The sequence below is a fragment of the Zonotrichia albicollis genome, chromosome 9, assembly GCF_047830755.1.
Source record: "Zonotrichia albicollis isolate bZonAlb1 chromosome 9, bZonAlb1.hap1, whole genome shotgun sequence".
Taxonomy (NCBI): domain Eukaryota; kingdom Metazoa; phylum Chordata; class Aves; order Passeriformes; family Passerellidae; genus Zonotrichia; species Zonotrichia albicollis.
Window position 1 is genome coordinate 19,468,126 of NC_133827.1, and position 21,906 is coordinate 19,490,031.

A 21,906-nucleotide genomic window follows, 5' to 3' on the forward strand; every position below is an offset into this window, starting at 1 on the left:
AAACTCCTGACTCTCTCTAGAGCCCTGACACAGCTTGGCCCTGATTGGCCAAAGAGTGAAAACAACTCCCAGCAGAATCCAATGGAACAATCACCTGTGGGTAAACAATCTCCAAACACATTCCACATGAGCACAACACAGGAGAAGCAAATGAGATCAGAATTGTTTTCCTTTTCTCTGAGGCTTCTCAGCTTCCCAGGAGAAAAATCCTGGGCAAAGGGATTTTTCAGGGAATGTGAATTAAGTACATGTAAGTACATATTTTCTAATGTGTATTTTAACAAATTGGCTTTTAAGAATCACACAAGCTCTGTGCACTTCACCACAGACAGTAAGCAATGAGTTACTTCAGCCTTTGGAGGGGTTGAACAATATTCTTTCCTGAATAGCCAGCACACAAAGGCACCCAGCAGGTGTGTAAGGATGCTACAGCTGTGCTCACTGTTCCCATTCCCACAGCAGCTGGAGGGACTCTGGCATTACAGCCAAGACAAGAATTTAAGAATGTGCTGGAACAGGCACATGGTCCCCAAGACCAAGAAAAGGAGTGGGGATTTGTTAGAGAAGCTGTTATGACATCATGTGTGGGTGCCTTTCTTTGGGAATAAATTGGGATGATTAATCAATAGAGCTCCTGCTAATGAACACCGCCCTCAGTGGCTCAGTGCTGGTGGTTTTAATCTATCTGGGAGAAGCCGATGCTCTTCTGTCTCTGTGACACAGTCTGAGAAATTACCATCTAAACTTTAGGATTAGACAAACTACAGGAGTTGCTTCCACTATGACGTGTCCTCCTAAGGAGACGACTGGGAGAAATTCCTGAACTGGCAGTGTTGGGGAAGATGAAACATGAAAGCCTTATAAATATGATTGTCTGGCAAAAGATTTTGAGAATATGAAAATTATAAGCGAGATTGAAATGAAAGCAAGCTTTGAGATATTTTAGTTACTCAACAACTGGAAAGCAATGGTATGGTTGGTTGAAGGTAATTTTTTTTGATCAAACAACACCCTCTGCTTGCAGACAGGCCCAAGGGTCAGAGCAGACCCTACTAACTTGGCAGAAGGGGCCCAAAGAGGAGTTTTTAGGGTTTAAAATGTAGCACAGTATGGTAATGTAATGATTCTTATAGGCTGTATGTAAATGTTATAGGATTTGCATCTTGTACTAGATTGGTTAGTGAGAATCAGAATATTCAGCACAGAAGATTTATTGTATTGTAATGGGAACTTGGTACTCTCATCCTCTTTTACTCTTTCTCACTCTCTCATTTTCTCTTTACTCTGCTCTTGCCTTCTCTCTCTTTACCTCTCTCCCTCTTTGGAGCCTGCTCCGAGCTGTGCCTGGCAGCTCCCAGCAGGGCCCTGCCCCCAGGCCCTTTGCAATGAACCCCAAATCCCAGCAGGGCCCTGCCCCCAGGCCCTTTGCAATAAACCACAGGTTCCAGGACCTGGCTGCAGAGATCTCTGGGCTCCATCCATCCCCACCATCCTATCCCTGACACTCCTACATGGCAGCAATGCCCATATTTAATCTTCAGAGCTGTTCCTGGTGCAGGGATATTTATATCCATGATCTCTCTTTGCTGGCAGATCTCAAGTTCTGGACCCACTCCCTTCAGATGAGCAGGAGCTGCACAAGGGGGGACCCAAGCACATCAGCCCTGAGCACTCACCTCGTCCACCTGGGCTTGTGTCTGCTGCAGCCTCTTGTTGCTGGACACGTTGGCGGCAGGAGGGGGCCCTGCAGCTCCTGCAGCCCCTGCAGGACCCTGGGCAGATGCTGGAACAGACCTAGGGCAGAACCAGAGAACCTGAGTGACCAAACCATCCTGGAACAGACCTAGGGCAGAACCAGGGAACCTGAGTGACCAAACCATCCTGACTTGCTCACAACCCCTTTCTAGAATGGTAAAAAGTACCTTTCTCTTCAAAGAACTTTTGGAGTTTCAAAGCACTTTGTTTTTCTTCAAAGACCTTTACGCTTGTTTCCATTCTTGGATCACAACCCTACTGTTCCATTCTGTCAGACAATACTATTTTCTGACCCAGGGATGGGGCAACTGAGAGGTATTTTAGACACTTTTATTCCATTTTCAGTCTCATGGGAAGGGTGAGACAATACAGATGTTACAATTCACACCATCACAATAAGAAGCTAACTATTTTTTAATTACAAAACACTATATGCCTTTCTTGGCTTATCAGCTTTTAGCCACACTGTGCTGCAGATGCCTTAAAGCCAACCATTTAAAAAGCCCTCATGGGTCCTACTACAGTGCATCCTTCATAGTTCTATTTCTCCAAATAGAGAGAAAGACTTTCTTCAGTCTTTTTTATAAGGCCATTCTTTGAAACTTGTTTCTAGTCCCATTTTTCTCTCCACAATTTCTGTCCTATTCCATGGCATTTCTAAATCAGCATTTCTTATCTCAACGTTTGTATACAGAGGTATGCTATGTGAGCCTTCTGTCAGGTTTTCAAATTTTTCTACAAATCTACTTCTCACACTATTCCTTCTCATACCACAATCGGTTTTTACAGTATTTCTTGATGGGACTTTATCAAACTCTTCCACCTCCCTTGCTGCTTTTTTAAATGGTAAAAAACTCAAGTTGTTTACCCTAAGTTAGGCCAATGGCCAAAGTGACCACAGAGCTTCTGTGCCACAAGGCAACCCCCTGTGCTCTGGGGACTCTGTGTTACTGCAGGGAGGGATGGGCTGTGACCCTTTCAGTGAGCTGATAAAGCTCTGCCCTGCTCCTCCTGCTTGGAGCTCACCAAGCCAAGAGAAACAGAAGGAAACAATCAGAAACAGGAGGAGATCACATCCATCACAAACAGAAGAGAGGAGAAACAAACAGTGTCTCGGAACTCAGTGCATCCCTCTGGGTGTCCAGAGTCACCAGGACCCTGCCAGGGGGCTCAGAGACCCTGGCACACAGCCCAGAACACCTGTGGGTTTGATTGTGACCCGTGGAGCAAATTACCAACTTTGTATGAAGATCTGAAAGCCACAGAAGTTTAAGTTGTGTAATAATAAAATTATCACTGGGTGAAGGGGTAGATTTTGGGGTTTTTAGAATGGGGGTTTTGGGGACAAGACAGAGGGACTTGGGCATGTCCAGCCTTTCTCCTTCTTCTTCTCTACCTCCATCTTCTGCAGTGATGTTGGCACTTTGGGATTGGTTTAGAGTAGAAGCTCACTGTCTAACATAGGTGATAGGTATTGGAAAGTAATTGCAAACATGTTAGCTGTAGTTTGTAGTATAAAGAGATAACACCACCCCGGGGGGCAGGCAGAGTGCCTCTGTCTGTCCTGCTGAGCGAACCTCGGCTGGACAGGAGAAAATTTTATAGATAAGATCCAATAAACAACTCTGAGACTGAGAACTGAAGAACTCCGACTCATTCTTCAAACGTGCGGGCTGAAACAGAGACTGTTCACGTGTCTCGGGGCTGCAGTAAACTACAGAGCTCCTGAGAACAGAGGAGGAAATGGGGGTGAGAATTGCACACAGCATGGGGTCAGTCACCTCTGGCACCAGCAATGCTGACCCTCCCCAGTGCTGGTCCCCAAATGCTCCCCAGAGCAGCTCCAGCATTGTCCACAACCCCTGGAGGAGAAGGTCAGAGCCCTGCAATGATGACCTTCCCCATTTGGTCCCCAAATGCCCCCCAGAGCAGCTCCAGCATTGTCCACAACCCTGGAGGAGAAAGTCAGAGCCCTGACCCTCTGCATAGCAGCTCCCAACCTCCAACACTGCCCTTCTCCAGTCACAAAGGACAAAACAAATGTCCTGAAAAGCCAGCAGCAGAGCTGCTCTGTCTCAGAGTGAGTTTGTGCAGACAAATCTCTCCCCCAGCCTGAGCAGGGTCCCCGAGCCTCAGCCAGCCATCCTCACACCCACACCTCACCTCTCCTTGCAAGGGACCCTCACTGCTCCCCACAGGGAAGCAAACCCTTCCTCAAGCTGCAGAGGAAATCCCTGAGCATGTGAACTGAGAAATATCACAAATCCCACTCATGCATCACCAATGCCTTCCCACAGTGACAGACTGAGAGAACACAGTGTTTCTCTGTGAATCATTCCCTTCTACATCCTGGGCTCTGATTAATGCTGCTGGAGTTATGGCCTCATTAATGCACTGTCAGAATGCCTGGGGCACTGAAGTGGGCTCCCCAAAGGTGCCTTTGGCTGCAAAATTCAGTTTGGCAGTGTTGCCTGAGGCTGGGATCCCTATAGCAGCGGCTCCAGAAGCTCCCAGAGCTGCTGTTTGCAGCCCTGCTGTGGCTCACACCTCACCCTTTCACTGGGGCTTGAGCTGAAAGAGCAGAAACTGAACCTTGCCCATCCTTTGAGGACCTCACAGCCACTACTAAAACCATTAAAACCAAGTTCCACCTGCCAGGGAACCACTCCATCCCAACAGGATTTGAGTTGTCACAATGGATCAAAATCTGACTATAACGTACGTCACACACAACACAAAACAATATCTCCCTGGGAGCATCAGCAGCCTCAAAGGAGATCCTGGCACAACAACAGAGCTAAAATTAAAATTGTTAAACTTCTTTGCAGTTAAGGAAGTAAACAGGCATTTTCCCAATCAGCACAAGCAGATTTTCTCCTGTGGAAACACTGTGTCACTACTACAAACGTCAGGAGAGCTCCTCTCTTGAGTTATGCACTGTTGGAATCCCAGAGACCACAGAAGAGGAGTATGTGAGAAGAGTTTTTCCCTGCCACATGTTTTGCCTGTGAGCATAGCTTATAAATTCAGTGATGGTCTTGGTCAAAGCTATGAGATAACTCCACATTTGGAGCTCTGCCATGCACCTTTTCTGCCCAGTAATTCTCATCTGTTTTTTGCAGCTCCCAAGCTGTCCTTAAAATGACTTGACATACAGTAGATACTCTCAAGGTTGTTCCCTTCCAGCATTCTTGCTGCCATCTAATTCGGTTTCAGCTGCATTTTCTGGAGCTTCTCTGCTCCCTACACAAGGCAGGAGGTGATGGGAAGGATGGGTGGTTTTACAGCTGCAGGAGTTGCAAGATGTGGTGGTTGTGATGGTCCCCAGGACGAGGTGAGAGATGAGAATCTGACTCCATGTTCTCAGAGGGCTGAGATATATTATATTATATTATATTATATTATATTATATTATATTATATTATATTATATTATATTATATTATATTATATATTATATATTATGCTATACTAAAACTATACTAAAGAAAGAGAAAAGAGACATCAGAAGGCTTAACAAGAATGAATAATAAAAACCCATGACAGACTCAGAGTCTGACACAGCTGGCTGTAATTGGCCATTAATTAAAAACAATTCACATGGAACCAATCAAACATTCATCTGTTGGTAAACAATGTCCAAGCCACATTCCAAAGCAGCAAACACAGGAGCAGCAATCAGATAATTGTTGTTTTCATTCCTCTCTGAGGCTTCTCAGCTTCCCAGGAGAAAATCCTGGGCAAAGAGAATTTTTCAGAAAATATGACAGTGACAGCAGCCACCAAAGAGAGGTGACAATCTTTATGCTCAGGCACAGCAATCTTGTAATTAACATGCCCATCCTAATTAATTACCTAAAATCTAATCCAAGCTTTCTGGTAAAGAAGGGAACTGAAGGCCTGCATCACGTGAAAGCACAGACATGCTCTGCAATATCACAGAGCAAAAATTAAAGCTGGAATTAAAGCCCAGCCTACATTGACATCATTCTTCCTGCATTCACATAATTCTTCTATTATTGCCTCTGGACCATGTTGTATCAGTTTCTAATTTCTCAGAAGTCTTAGTCAAAGAAATTTATGCAAAAATATTAGCACTGTGTTGTAGAACTTCCTTTTGAAATACATGAAGCACCACAACTTTAAAATATAATTTCTCACGGTCTGGCATGATTTTGGAGAGCTACAAAGAATGCAAAATCCATATAAAAGCTCCATCACTAGGCCCCTAACCATCAGATTGTGCACTTCTTTTAGGAAAAGAAAAAAATTACCATTGGTTCTGAGAACTGCCATTGCCAAGAACAAGTCAAATTAATTTTGAAAGAGGAACAAAATTCTGCTGTTGTTGGTGAAAAAGGCTATGAATCCCTAGGAAATAGTGTTAAATGGCAGCCACCCTGTGCCATCAGAGCACCAGGAGATGTGGATCAGTCAGCACAGAGGCAGCCCAGCAGACTGGGAGCACTGCAGGCTCTGTATTTGCAGCCACCTTGGGAGAAACCTCCAGGGACTTTCTGAGTGATTCAGCACAATGGGCTCAGCTGACTCAGACATCCTCAGCTCTCCCAGCTGGGCTGGAGCTGGGGGGTCAAACTCATGACTGGGAGGTTTGTCATCTCACTGAGATGTTTTGGAAACAACTCGCTGTTTAGATATGACAGTGAAAGGCAGCTGCAACTCTTAATTAAGAGAGAATTGGAGAGATCCACTGTTACTGTTTTGCATTTCAGCACTGGCTGAAAGAACATTAAGGATGATTGTGCATCTAACATTTTGGGAAACCATCTGACACCACTTTCATTTTTGTTTATATGTGTGACAGTGTTCACAGGGTTGAGGGAAGAGATGAGGATCTGACTCCATGTTTCAGAAGGTTTGATTTATTATTTTATTATATATATTACATTAAAACTATACTAAAAGAATAGAAGAAAGGATTTCATCAGAAGGCTGGCTAAGAATAGAATAGAAAAGAATGAATAACAAAGGTTTGTGGCTCAGCTCTCTGTCTGAGCCAGCTGACTGTGATTGGCCATTAATTAGGAACAAGCACATGAGACCAATCACAGATGCACCTGTTGCATTCCACAGCAGCAGATAATCATTGTTTACATTTTGTTCCTGAGGCCTCCCAGCTTCTCAGGAGAAAAAATCCTAAGGAAAGGATTTTTCAGAAAAGATGTCTGCGACACATAGGTGTGAGCTACACAGCAGAATTTTTCCCTTAGTCAGGCTAGGGAAGGGAGAGGCAAACACCAGGAGGATGCCAGGCCTTGGTACAGCTCCCACGAGAACCTCCAAGGCTGCTTTCAGCATCTTCTTTTATCTATCCAAAGTGCTTCTTTAAGCCTCCAACTGCAGGACCTAATCCCTTCAAAGCCTTTATCCTGACAACAGGCACTGAGCTAAGGAGCAGCTGTTATCCCACATATGGCAGGAGCAGGTACAGGGGACGAAGGGGCACAGAAAGCTGGGGCAGAACAGCCCAGCCTCCTCACTGTCCTCCTCTCCTCTGCTCCTCCAACCTGACTCCAGTCAGAGCTCACAACCTATTTCCAGCAGCAGGAGTTATTTTTTACCCCTCAGACTCAAACAGTGAGAAAAGCTGGGGCTGTGCCCATGGGAAGTGAGAATCCCATCAGACAGCTCCAGGGGTGTCAGTAGCACAGTCCAGGGGAGAGGCACTGAGTGTGCATCAGTGCAGCACATCTGATTCATGATCCCTAGCAAAAATGAAAAGATTTTTTTAAGAACCCCAGTCTGAGTCCTCTTTCCTCAAACCCTTTGCCTGTTGTTCAAATAAAACAAAATTGCACTGTCTCTCTCCCCTTTTTTAATTTTTACTGTTCAGCTATGATATTTGTGTAGTACATATTTACTGCTGTAACTTACACATATTTAACACACTTTTTCTACATGGACCCCTTCAAAAGGCACCCACCTCTTTGGGCTTTGCTGTGGGAGCAGTCTGGTAGTCTGTGGTTTCAAAGGCATTTAGAAAATACACCACAAACACCCCTTTGTTCAACTGTAAAGTAAATCAGAACATCTCCATAGCTTTGTAGTCTTGAGATTTAACTCTAAAACAATTACCAAAATTAGCTACAAATACACATTTACACACTATTTTAGTGCATGTCAGTGAAGGTTCTGGCCCAAGGAGCAGCTGAAGAAACAAATCCATCTCCCATTGTGCCTTGTGCAGGAATGTTCATCAGGGAATTGGGATGCCTTGAGGCACAAGGGTCTCTAAAGAAATAAAGGAGCTCCACAGCCCTGTGGTTTGCTGTTAGTTTTGGGCTTGCCTTGTTTGTCCCTATGCAGTAACAGCTAAACCAATTTTTCCACTGCTGGTTTGCAGGGAGGGACTTGTACTGCCTGTGCTTGGAGATTTCTGCATCCTGGGGGAATTTGCAGGTTTCCAGATGTGTTAATCCCACATGGGATTTTATTTCTGCATGAGGTCAGTTTAGCCAAGCCTAGCTAAAAAATCTTTCTTACCAATCAGCGTGGCCATGTGAGGTTTGGCACAACCCCAACAAAACCCAGCCTGATAGAGAGAGCAGACTCAAACTCTGTGCTCCTCTATTCAGGTGTCACCTCTCAAAGAATTTATATTTAAACTCCTTAAGATTCTGAGCCTTCAGACTCAGAACCAAACTCAACCACAGTAGTGGGAGGACAGTCATGTTTCTCCTTGTGTCCAGGACAGAGACATTCATTATCCACCCCAGCACCTCCCACCAGTGTTTTTGTTTTCCCATAGTGAAATGGGATAGTGACAAATAGCAGGTCCTGTTATTCTTAGAAAACCACACACTAATTCTGCCAGGAGAGGCGCAGAGAGATTTCTAAAATCTCATAAAATTAGCCCATAAAACCCCATAAAACTGTTTTTCAGGTTCTAATTCCTCTTACAGGTAGTTAATGATGTTCTCTGCCTGCAGGGTGAGAGACTCCCCAAAGACAGCCCTGGCCGGAGACCATCCTATCCCAATCCTGATGCTCTCAGTGGGGTAATTTGCTTTTCAGTTCAACTGTATGTATTTCAGATTTCTAACTCATCTTCCCCCCCCCCCCCCCCCCAGTTACTGCCCAGCCTATTTTAATAAGCCAGGTTTATCCTTGTTTGCATTCTACTCATCTCACTTCTGCAGGGGAGCAAACAAAATCTGCTCAATGGGAGTAAAAAAGCCATGATATCATAAAACTGGTCAGGCTAAGGAGATAAGAGCTGATTGACAGAGGAGCATCACTGCTGGGCCAGTGGCCATCTGCAGGGATTGTCAGACCACAGGAAGATGTTTTCAGCCCTCTGAGATCTCTAGAACCAGCTCCCAACAAGAGCAAAGAGGATCCCTTCACCTACAAGAGAACAGAGATTGCTCCTTACGGTCCCTTTTTTCTATCTGAGCCCTTCAGTATTCAGTAAAAATGTGACTATTGACAGGTAAATGGCTACAAGCTTTGACTAACGCCAGTCCAGGACTATCAAGTTTCAAATTATTCCTCATGTTGTTTGTAATAACTGTGTCATGATTAATAGTGAATTGGTGGTAGAACAAAATGCCAGGTATAAATAATTAGCATTTCTGATGTCTTCATTTTGGGAAGAAAGTTCTGCTTTGAACAGAGCTCTGTTCTCAAATGTGCTTTTCATGTATTACCAACAATATTCTACAAGGACTCTTCCTTATTACCAAATATTTACTCTGATCATCAGCCAAAGGATAATGCTCTGCATTTAATGTCCTGGGAACACATTTAATTAAATATTCCCACTAGTTTATTATGACTGCATTAACCATCTGGTGTACTAAATATGCACACAGAGGAAAAGGAGAGGAACCCTAAGACATCATCTTTAATTGGATCAACATTTGTTAGGTTAGTGATGACCAACTGATTTATCTTCTCCAGTATCTTGCACTCAAGCCACATGAATGTTGCTCACTAACTTGAAGGATTAGAGGAAATTTTGATCTACAGTGATATTTTTAAGGACATTCTTTCATCATTTGAAGCCCTTGGATTTACATACCTGCATCTTGAAAGTTTTTTCACAAACACTATTTGCTATCTGGGTTATGACTGTGAAGTTTTTGTGTTTCCTTTCCTACCAAGAACAGAGAAATATTTTTATTTGTCACATCTTCATTTCTAACATGTAAGATGATGTATTCATTTAGAAACACTTCAGTTTCTGGACACTTTGCTGCTGGATACAACAACAAGGCAGGCTCAGTCTCTGTCCACATGGTTCAGCAGTACAGAATTAATGCAGGTTACTGATGGGGACCTTCAGCCATGCCTTTAGATCCCACTTGACCAGTCCCATCTTCACATCTGCAAATTTACATACTCACATGCAGAACACTGAAAAAAACAACTGCAAAGTAAATCTCCTTTTGTGGTAATTTCCACAACCAATTTTAGTCCCATACTATGTGTTTTTTCTTAGAAAAGGGTTAATTCTCATTGGCTGGTATGAATATATTTGTAATTTTTACACTAAATGAGATTTATTTTCATTAGGGAATGAAAGCAAATACAGGTGTAAACAATAATAAAAAAATCTTTCACTTAATATTTATACAGATATTAACATTATATTGTAAAAGGAGACAAATGTCATTTATGGTTTTCTACATTTTGCTTGTTTAAATTCATAATTTGTTTAATTTCCATCAGGTTGCTTTCAGATAGAAATTTGTTTAGTAAAACATATGTAAAATAATTTCTGTGATATGTTCATAATAGTTAATAATAAAATCTACCTTCAGTGCAATGTCTGCAGAGAAGAACACCAAAACATTGTATTGCACTAAAGTCAGCTTTCAGAAGGAAGTGTTATCTCTAGCTCCTAGGTAGTATTGACTGCACCTTCTATTAATTCTTACAAGGTTTAAGAATTGCCAGGTTGCAGGGTCCTGTAGTAATTTCTCTTCACCAGCTGAAAGAACACAAACTTCTTTTTTTTTCCTTTTTAATTTTTTTTGATGTTTTTCATCTTGTTAACCTTGAGTTATCTGGGTAAAGATGTGGGCTAAAGGCAATAAAACTGGCACAAAGATCAGCTCTGTCATCTCATTTTCTCTCAAAACAGTTATTATTTCAATACAGATGAAATCTAGTGTATGTAAATGGACACACAGTTACAAAAAAACACCAGAATTTTCTTTTACCAAGGTTCCTTATGCTCCATTAGCCCCATCAGTTATGTAAGGGGTTCATTTGAGCTGAAGCGGCCCTTAAATCCCTTTGGTACTTCAGCACCTTCAGCTCTGTCCTGCACACTGAGGTTACACCGCTGGAAAGAGAACCCAGATTCTGACCATCACAGGAAGAGGGGCACTTTGCTCCCCAGCAAACTTTATTAAAGGAATTTAAGTTTATAAATGGGAAAGTGCTTTTACTGGGCATAAGAAGACACAACCCCCCCTCAGCTACAGTGAGAAAACCCCAACAAACGTAAGCAAAGAAGAGAATCAGCAGAGAAGTCAGATCCTGGATAACACTGCATAAATAAAAGTAAAGTAAATGAATTAAATAAATAAATAAACAAATAAATCCTGGATAACACAAAGCCTTTCTTTTTCTTGCCCTAAGTTACTGATGTGAAATTAGGGAAAGAAAAAGCTGATTGCAAACACACAATGCTGGATTAGAGCACAAATCACCAAAGTGCAGCAGCACAGAGAGAGAGGAAGCCTAACAGAACAAAGCTTTACTCAGAGCCTTGGTGAGACACAGCTGAAACAAAGCAAGAATAAAACAATAAATGAGTCACTGCCACTGCTGCCATTTCTTACTGGAAGCTAAGAAATGCAATCTGCCTCCGTAACAAACTATAGGGCAAAGACATAAATAGCAAACATGTTGCTAGAGAAACGTTTCCCAAGTTCAGGACTCCAAAGCTGGAGCAGATTTGAAGAAGCCCAGTGAGGTTGAACACCCTGGTGTGCTCTGGCAGAGTTCCAGACTCACAAACCTGGAAGGAGAAGCTTCTCCTGGATTGTCAAGAAAATAATATTCTATTGCCATCTGTATGGCGGTTGTCTCCTGTTCAGTGGGCAGTTTTCCTTATCTCTTCCACAACTGGGGGGACATTGCTGATAACAGCTATTGAATGTCACTGCATGGCTGATAAGAACTGCAGCATCCCATTGGGAGATGTGAGCCCAGAGGGAGGAGCCAAGCATTGCTACCCAGATATAATCCAGAGGTTTTGAGACACCAGCACGGCTTCTCCACTGGATTCCCCAGAGGAACAGCAGCTGCCTCTCCTTCCACTGGATCTTCAGAGGAAGAATCCATCCTTCTCTACAGGATCCCTGCTCCAGCAGAACCACCCCTGACACTCCAGGAGGGCTGAGCCACAATTCCAATGGGGCTGCCACCAACACCCTGACCCACAGGGTGTCAGGTTGGGTTCTCACTCTGTCACTGTTGTTCTAGTGTACTGCATTGTTTATTTTATCCTTTTTTTTTCTTTTCCCTATTAAAGAACTGTTATTCCTGCTCCCATATTTTTTGCCTGAAAGCCCCTTAATTTAAAATTTATAGCAATTCAGAAAAGTTGGTGGGGGGGTGTGTTACATTTTCCATTTCAGGGGAGGCTCCTGCCCTCCTTAGCAAACACCTGTCCTTTTAAACCAAGACAAAGCACCAGAGCTGTCCCAGATGACACAGGTCAGCTCTAAGCAAAGCTCCTGTTTCTGGGCAGGTGTTACAGGCGTTACCTGCAAATTTCCTGTTTCTGATGTGTCACCCCAGGGCTGGACATCACCTGTGCAGAGCAGCGAGAGCATCCCCTGCTTCCAGCTCTTGGTTTACTCCAAGGAATACCCTTGGAGCAGCAGGGCACCCTTGGCTCAGCACCCCCTGCTCCTGACTCATGGGCTGCTGCTGACATTTTTAAAAGAGCAGAAACACAGAGGGAGAAGATTGGTCAAACAGTATGATCCAGCTTGTGATGAGAGTGTTCACACACGGAGCAAGGCTCAGAGAATTGTGGCTGCAATATTTTCACCTCAGGCAGTATCAGGAGCAGCCTTGGCCCAACTGGATCACATAGGTTGTTGGCAGAGCAAGCACACTTGTGCCACCTCTCTTGCACTGAGTAACATGCTAACAGACATCAACAGTGTGAGATGAGCCACTCTTCAAAAAATTGATTATTTATTGCTGGCACATGGCATGGGTGTGAAGAGTTTGAAGGAATGTGCTGCATGAACTTGTCTGATCACTCAAAGTCAATTCATGAAAACATAAAGCAATTGCAAGAAGGGATAGCCAAACTTGGAGAAGTTACTGGATCTTGGCTGAATGGTGTGTTTGATTTCTTTGACCTTCCATCATTGTGGAAGGAACTTTTGAAAACAGTTATTTTACATTTTAGTAGGGCTTGTAATTCTTCTGCTCCTTTTGCCATGAGTTTTTCAGTGCATGTGACAGGCCATGAACAGGGCTGCAAAGGAGGAGTTCTTGGTGCAAACAGGAGGGGAGATGTCAGAACCCAGGACATTCCTCTGGCTGCCCTGGAGGGCTCCAGACCCTGACAGGGGCTCAGAGACCTTGTCATGGAGTCACAAACACCTGTGCCTTTGATTTTAGCCCATGGAAACCATAACCACCTTTGTGTGAAGAGTTACAAGCCACACAGATTTGAGTAGAACAATAGTGAATTTGTCACAGGGTGAAAATGTAGAATTTTGGGGATTTAGAATGGGGGTTCAAGAGGCAAGACGGAGGAATCTGGGTGTGTCCTGTCCTTCTTCTCTTCCTCCATCTTCTGCTGTGATGGTGACACTTTTGGATTGGTTTAGAGTAGAGACAGACTGTCTAACATAGGTGATAGGCATTGGAAAATTATTGTCAATAAAGAACACGTAGTTTTTAGTATAAAAAGCCAACACCACCCCAAGGGCAGGGACTGTGCCACAACCCAACCTGCTGGACAGACCTCAGCAGGTCAGAGAAGGAATGTAACAGATAAGAGAAAATAAACAACCTTGGAAAGCAGAACTGATGAATCTTGACTTGTTTGGTTGTGGGGCTGGGAAAAAGACCTTTTAATACCTTGGGGGTCATCCCAACCACAGAAACCTGAGAGCTGCAGCCAGGGAAAAGGGAACTCTGACACAGAGAGCAAGGAAGCTCTCAAAGCACTGCTGAGGCTGATAAGCTTTCCTTGCTTTTAAGCAGTATTTTCTTGAGAGTGAAGGATGGTTTTTCAGCCTGTCTTTTAAGAGACTCAGATTAAAGCCCAGAGAGACTTCTAGCAGCCCCATAAAATTAAGTGTTCTTCAGGTTCTCATTCCTCTCACAAACAGGCAATGATGTTCTCTGCATGCAGGGTGAGAGACTCCCCAAAAAACAGCCCTGGCTGGAGACCATCACCTCCCACTTCTGAGATGCTCTCAGAGGGGTAATTTGCTTTTCAGTTCAGCTGCCCACTAACTGTATGTATTTCAGATCCAAACCCAGGAGGCGTTGGGGCTTCCCATCTTCCTGTACATCACTTCCCAGCATTGCTGATTTAGAAGTAAATTTTAGAATGAAAGAATTTCAGAATTTCTGCATTTTAGAAGTAAATCAACTCTTGAAATGTTTTTTCTTTGATTGTTTTCAAAGTCCCAGAAACAACAAGGCAGCTGAAAGAAGGTCACATTTCCATCAGCAGTGAAGAGTTTTTGTCGCCTGTCTATGTATTTGCCACTGCTATTCAGTGGCAGTTTCATCACAGCTAAACTTCACAGGGTAATTACCACCTCTACTTAAATCTTAATTATCAGGAGGCTCATTAAGTTTAAATCTTGTCTAGCTACTTGGCCAAGAAAACTGCAGTGAATATTTTATCCCACCTATTCATAACTTAAATAGCAGCCTGTGCAAGTGTCAGAGAACAGCACAGGGATCTGTACAGAGCCAAACTCTCACCCTCATTGCTCCCAAAAGGTCACATCAGTTTCTGAAGAGCTTCCATGAAGTGCAGTTACCATCTACAAGTGCCTGTCACAGTGCCTGCACCTTCCCACAGTGATATATTCACACATAATGTCCCTTCTTCCCAGTTTCAACATCCATCAAAGCCAAAAACTGGATTCCATTTAACCAATGAAATACACTAAAGCAATAAAGGGTAACTTCTCACTTCAAGTTCTCATTGATTTAAAAAAAACTTCTCAAAACCACAGAATATTTTAAATAAAACAGAGCCAGAGCTTTAAAGACCTTCTAAAATATCTTTGTGATTATTTGACCAAATAAGTTGCTTGGTAAACTAATGTAAATTCATTAAATACAGAAAACTATGAACTAGATTGAAACTTCAAATATGCCAAATAAGATTGGTCTATAGCATTACAGCCACCTCTCCTGAGCTGCCCATCCTCATGGGATCCCCAAGAGCCTTGTGGTTTCTCCTCGGGCTAAGCTCCCACCTTTATTTTACCATCTCTCTTGCCCTCCAACTCTGATTTTTAAAGATCCTCTTTGCATTACACAGAGCTCATGTTTAAATCCCATTTCCAGAGCCCTGGTGTAGTTTCTGGAGTTCACAGCCACACTCTGTGGATCAGTGCTGTAAACACCTGCAAAATGGCCAGAAACTGAACTTCGATTTTGCTTTTTTCCCCCAATAAATCTATAAACTTTTAGTAATTCAGTAGAGACCAGTTTACTCTGGTTGTACCTTTCAGGTTTGGTACATTCTGCCTTTTGCTATTTGTGAAAATGCCCAAACATTTTCCTGCCTGAAAATCCCCAGTGGTTTGCAGCATTCCAAGCAGCCCCTATTACTTCTACAATACTTCAAAAGAAATCACTTGTTTCTCATGTCCTTCTTTGGAAATAAAAACTCCTTGGGATTGAGAAGGAACATTTGAGTTTGAATTTATGCTTTAAAAGTCAAAGATTCAATTAAAATTTGAATTGTCCATGTTATTTAAGTGACAGAAGAATGGGTGACAATCATGCCTGGGACAAAACAACACATTTCCAATCAGCCATAAACTCCTGCTGATATAAATAGAGCAGATATCAGCTGACTGGAGCATTCCCATAGTTGACATTCCCTGCCCTCCAAGCTGTTCCTCAAGCTCTCTGTCTTTCCATCTCCTACAAACCTTGAAGGGTAAAGCATTACCTGCTGCTACTACAATTCTGATACTTTAAAAGTTACAGAAACTTTAAAACTTAATGTTATTCATGCATTTTATTTCCATAAAAATAAATAACTTGCTACTGCTAGCCCAGCTGAATATTGAGAATTATATCCACCTGTCCACAACAAATCCAGCCTACCTACAGCAAGATTCAATGCACTGACGGAGTTATTGCTTTTTTATTACTATTCCTTTTTGGCCTCTGTGTCCTTGTGCAGTGCAGTCAGCACTCTGGGGCAGTGCTGGGTTGTGGGCTCCAGAATCCAGTGCTGCTGGATGGGATGGATGCCTTTTAGAATGCTTTAGGATTTCAGCTTTTATAATTTTCAAATCCTGTGCTGCATTAGTGCATCATTCCAAACATCATATAAAGTGTTAACTACTCTCTTCACATTTTGGTCAGACAAAACAATCCCTCTGGGCCTGGAACCCAAGGACACCCCACAGCCTCAGGCCCTGAAAGTACAAACAAAAGTGAATTGGGGGAGCAAACTGGGGGTAAATGACTTCATTAGCTGAAACTGTAATTGGAGAATTAACCTCTGATATGTAAATGGACAAAACTTATAATTGTCTGAAAAACTGGTGCCCATTGTCCAGCTTGGGTGTAGCCTCTGGGACACTTCTGACTGCCTAAATTGTATTTATGAAAGGCCTTTAATAAATCCCCACTTTATCCTCTGAACCTTGTCTATCCTGCTCTAGGCAGCCCCTCCAAGGCATCAGCTGGCACACCTGACAGGCAAACAGAGGAAGGAATGTGCAGGGCTGGAGCCAGTTCCCTAGGTAACCAAGAGGTGTTTCAAAAGGGAAAGTGGTGATAAGTAAATAAATGCACACAATAAAGGCCCACACACATGACTAACTTTCCTAGATACCACAGACAATGGAGGGGCAGAATATGGCAATTCCTGGATCTGTGAAGAAACAGACAAATTTCCCCCCAGTGAGATGGTTACACAATATCCTCATTCACAAGCTCCTTATGATTTCTGGAAGTGTGTCCCTAGAACAGAGGCGAGACAAGACTAAGAGAATAAAGCAGGTATTTATTGAAGGCCTTCAATTGTTGTTGTTGAGTAAGAAATGATAGATACTTGCTAGAAGGCTGACTGGTATAACATGTTGTATATTTGGAATTGTTCTTTTTTATAAATTGTTTTGATCTAGGTGGATGTGATTGGTTATTTAGTTAAAACATTTTACTTGACTGGTTAATTAACAAGATGCTTTTCTTTTAAAAAAATCTTTGAGGAAAACAAGAAAATGGAGAGTAGAAAACAACACCTGTGGGCTGTATATAATAATAAGCTATTGTCTTACATATCAAGAGTTGTTGTCTTATATATCAAGAGTTCTATTATCATTATAGTGCAAGGATTCCATACCACCAGAGTTTCACACCTCCTCAATGTTTCTCACAAACAACTCCTCTAAGCACTGACTGTTCCTGGTCCTTGCAGCAGCCATCTGACTCCAGTTCCCACCAATCCACTCTTTCATGCCACTGTTCTTATTGGCTACAGCTGTGGCCTGTTAACATCAGACCTGCTCCTAATCTTTAGTAATGGGTTCAGCAGCAACTTGTTGGGGGATAAGATTACATTCTACACCACCTTCATTTACCCATACTGTGTCCCCCTACAATAAGCTATTATTTTTAACTCCTTTAAGTCTCTCAGGCCAATTCTGGGAAAACTTAGAAAACTTGGTTTTCTCTCTCCCTGACCAGGCTGTGACATCCACATTCAGCAGCCATACCTTGGGCAGTGACAGCCTCATAGAGGACAATGGGCACCAGTTTTTCAGACAATTATAAGTTTGGTCCATTTACATATCAGGGGTTAATCCTGCAATTACAGCTTCAGCTAATGAAGTCATTTACCCCCAGTTTGCTCCCCCCAATTCACTTTTGTTTGTGCTTTTTGGGGCCTGAGGCTGTGGGGTGTCCTTGGGTTCCAGGCCCAGAGGGATTGTTGCGTCTGACCAAAATGTGAGGATAGTAACTCACACTCTGTATGGAGTTTGGAGCGATGCACTGATGCAGTACAGGATCTGAAAACACAAAAGCTGAAATCCTGAGGCATCACTTGCAGGCAGGAGCTCTCTGCTCCCCTTCCCTCCCCATCACTTCCCCACCTCTCCATCACGAGCAGCTCCTGAGCAGCAGGAGCTTTGCAGAGCTGAGTCACTGCCCTGTGGCTGATTTGCTGTGTGTGGAGCTCAGTCACCTGTCAGTGCCCAACCCAGTGCTCTCAGAAATCCAACAGGGTCACTGAGTGCAGCAAAGCTCAGAATCCAACCCTGCTTTAGAAGGATCCAGTTTTAAGCACCACCTTGAGCTCTGTCAGGCTGATGATGCTGGCCTGGGCAAGGCCTGCTCCCTGCAGATTGCTGACACATGCCAATAAGGCACCCTGAAGTTCATTAAACAACAGGTTAGTGTTGGAATAGTAAAAAAAATTCCTAGATTTTATTTAGATGACGATAGGAAATCATTAGGCTTTGGAATGATAGTAAAAATTTCGGGAACTAACCACGCAAGGTCAGTCAGTTCCCAATGTGAACAACTGATTTTGACACAGCTGGGAGTGTTTCTGGCAGGAAATTCCCTTCTGAATGAGGTTTTAATTTCTTTTTTTTTTTTCCTACCCCAATAGAAAAGAGGAAATTGATATGCTAAAGGAGTGGAGAGGCCACCCTGAGCACCCCTTGTCGCCAGGCCTGGCTGGGTGCTGCCTCAGAGCTGCCCCAGCTTTGCTGCCCTGTCCTGTCTGTCCCCTCCCCAGCAGGATTTGTGTTGGACATTTTGGGGCTCCCTGAGCACTTTAACTCACACAGACATTAACCCTTGCAGGGATGCTCTGCAGTGCCCAGGGCCCCCAAAATGCACCTGCAGCATTTCAGGAATCAGCTGCGAGACCACAGCACCCAGAAAAGAAAGAATTTTGACTTGTGAGTACAAGGAAATCTTGGTGCCTGCATGAAAATCTTCAAATCAAGCTCATTATTTTATACATGAAGCCCTAGATTGACTGAATATCCACAGAGGAATTCAGTACAGAAATGAATACAAGTAATTTTCCCTGCTAGAACTTCCTTGGATAATCTTTCCTTTACTAATCTTCCCTGGATAAAGCTGTACCTTAGAAACCACACCTATTCTGGAAAAGTGTCAATGAAATCACTGGCAAAGTACATTTTACCCTGTTCTGTGCCCCCTCTCTTTATAACTGCTTTGATTCATTTCCCTGGTCTTAATCAGAACTAACTTGTTAAAAATAATAATATACTCATCAAAATCTTGACATTTGTAGTCTGTGAATATTTAAATTATTTAACTAAGGCAAATATTATCAGAAATACAAATTACAGAGTTGTTGGGAAAACAGATTTTGAAGTCGGATTCCAGCACTGAAATGGAGGAGAAAGTAGAACCAGTCCAGCCTAGATGAACAGACCACATTTCCATTTTTACAAGAAGATTTTGAATAAAAACAACCAACAGCTTGTGAGTAACCCACTGAATAGAAGTTCCCAGAGATTACTTCTGAACGATTGAAAAAAAAATTAGATTATCAGACTTCTCATAGGGAATTCTGAATTGAAAAGTTAAATAATAAACTGTGAAGTATTCACTTCAAAATCACAAAAGTTACTAGCACAAGAGTTTGTTATGCTACTTAAAAAACTGAAAGAATCCCACAAATATGTAAGCATGGATCTTTGTGCATGTGTACCTCAAAACCAGAAACCACCAGAGCTCAGGAGATGTCACACATTAGATTATTCTCCAATCTAGCAAACAAAGCCACAAAGATCCAGGATTTGTGGGTTATCAATCTAAATGGTTAAATGAAGGCTAAATTTCAATTTTAAAAAATTGAACATCAACACACTAGTCCCTGCTGTAATTCAAAAAAGTTGTAGAGGCTTAAACTAAACTGTGAAATAATCTTTCTACACAACATAATAAATCAGGATTTAAAGGCGTTTTGGCCTTTGTCTGTGTTCCAAGCTGCAGTTCCTTTGGAAAAAAATCAATTTCTAGCTGAAACAATTTGATTTCTATCAATAGCTGTTAAATTAAATTCAGATGAAGTATATATTTGAATATATGAAGTATATATTTGGTGATTATGCTAATCTCTCCACCTTGCTACGTCTTGAATAACTATTCAAGTAACTTGGGGTAAAAATCCCCAATTTTGTTAACAATCTCCCCTTCTGGGTTGTTGCTGATTTTGAAGGCTTTGTTTTGCTCCCGCACTGTTTATTCAGCCACTGAACACTCACAGAACATTTTAGGAGTGAAAAGAGCAGCATTCCCTGTCCAGAATGAGCCAATGACCCCCACAGTCTCACCAACACCATCCAACCAAGCAGGGCTAAAGAAAATTATCTTTTACTCTGTGCTCACACAGGGAGCAAACACGAGCAGAAAAATTGGATCCAACTTGTTTTATCAATGGAAAAACTCTGCAGTTTCCCTCTCCTCTCCTGCACTCTGATCTGGAGAAAGCTGTCCCAAACTCCCCCAGTTTTCTCCTAAGGAATCAGGACCTCACAAATATTGGAACAAATATTAGAAATACTAGAAGTGACTGTACAGCATCACAGCTTTTTAACAACAAGGGCAAGTTTTTCCCAGGTGCAATGATTTTGTTGCAATGATTTTGTTGCACTCCATCCCAGCAGCACCAGGTGCAATGCACCCCCTGCCCATGTGGATTTATAGCAACGCTTCCAGAAGCTTCCAACCAGCATAAAAGAACAGTTTGGAAGTGGTTTTTAATTCTATATTTGAATTTTCTATATTTTGAATTCTATATTTAGAATTTTCAATTCTAAATTTGATATTTTGACACCCCATAAGAACCTTTTAAGGCAACTCCCCAGAGAACTGCAGCTTGTTCCCATGCACAGCCTTCCTGAGCAGCTCAGAATGACAAAGAACCTTCTGACACCTTTTGCTAAACATTTTTTAATGAAGATTTTTACCAACATTTAATGGGATTCAATAGATTTGAGTGGCCCAGTTTTCTAAAAAAAATTCTTTTTCAGAAGTTTGTGGTACCCCACTTTGTACTGGTTTTTTTGTTGCTCTTTTGGTGTTTTGTTTGGGGTTTTTTTGAGGTTTTTCTCTTTTGGATTTTTTTTGTTGGGTTTTTTTTGTGTGGTTGTTTTGTTTTGAAAGAACTTCAACTCAGCCTCCAATCTTGAACTTGCAGAGTTTTACATCAGGGATTAATTACAGACATTACGCAACTCCCCACCTGATGGTTTATGCAGGTAGTTCAGAGATTTTGCTTGAATTTAGCAGGATTACTGTCCTCCCATCAGAGAGGGAAAGGGGCTAATCTGACACAGGTATTTTCCTGCTGAGAAATGCCTTGATGAATTGCTTTTAATCTGAAGAACTTTCCAATCATGTAAATTCAGAGCATCCTGTCAGTGAGCAGGCCTGAATCACACATCTTTGGTGGAACTCACGCAGAAAAAGTGACAGCAATTTCAGCAGCCTGTCATCTCCTTAAGGAAGCAATTACAGTCAAATATTACTGTCACAACTCCAAAGTCTATCAGGCAATGTCCAAGGGGCTTTTAGCTTCATCTCACCCCTTCAGCTTCCTCTGGTGCAACAGGAGACAACAGTCAGTGTGCCAAAGGAAAGAATATTTCCATTTGATTATCACTTGTATGTTAGTTTGCTTGGAAATGAAATGCATCAAAGCAGGACAAATACTCCATCCACTGGCTTATTTATTCATAGAACAAACTTATGGTATATTATCACACTTTTCCACTTTGCATCAATTTCTGCCTTTTTTTTTTTTTTTTTTTTTTTGAGGTTAGGGTTATTGATCCTGAGCCTTAAACCTTTTCCTGGTCTAAAACATGAGAATTACTCAATTTATGATGTTATAATTGCCAGCAAAAAGAACCTTTGTTGCTGCATTATGAACTGTTCCAGGAGGAAC

The 21,906-nt window shown here is 42.3% G+C and overlaps 1 protein-coding gene across 1 annotated transcript in view; it reads right to left on the minus strand.

Annotated features, from left to right (window-relative positions):
* Positions 1-21,906, minus strand: part of LOC102064754 (vesicle-associated membrane protein 2) — a 62,916-nt gene that overhangs the window by 18,737 nt on the left and 22,273 nt on the right. The window contains exon 2 of the mRNA XM_005489493.4: positions 1,677-1,794. Within this exon, the coding sequence (XP_005489550.1) occupies positions 1,677-1,794 (118 nt within the window). The remainder of the gene's footprint in view (positions 1-1,676; positions 1,795-21,906) is intronic.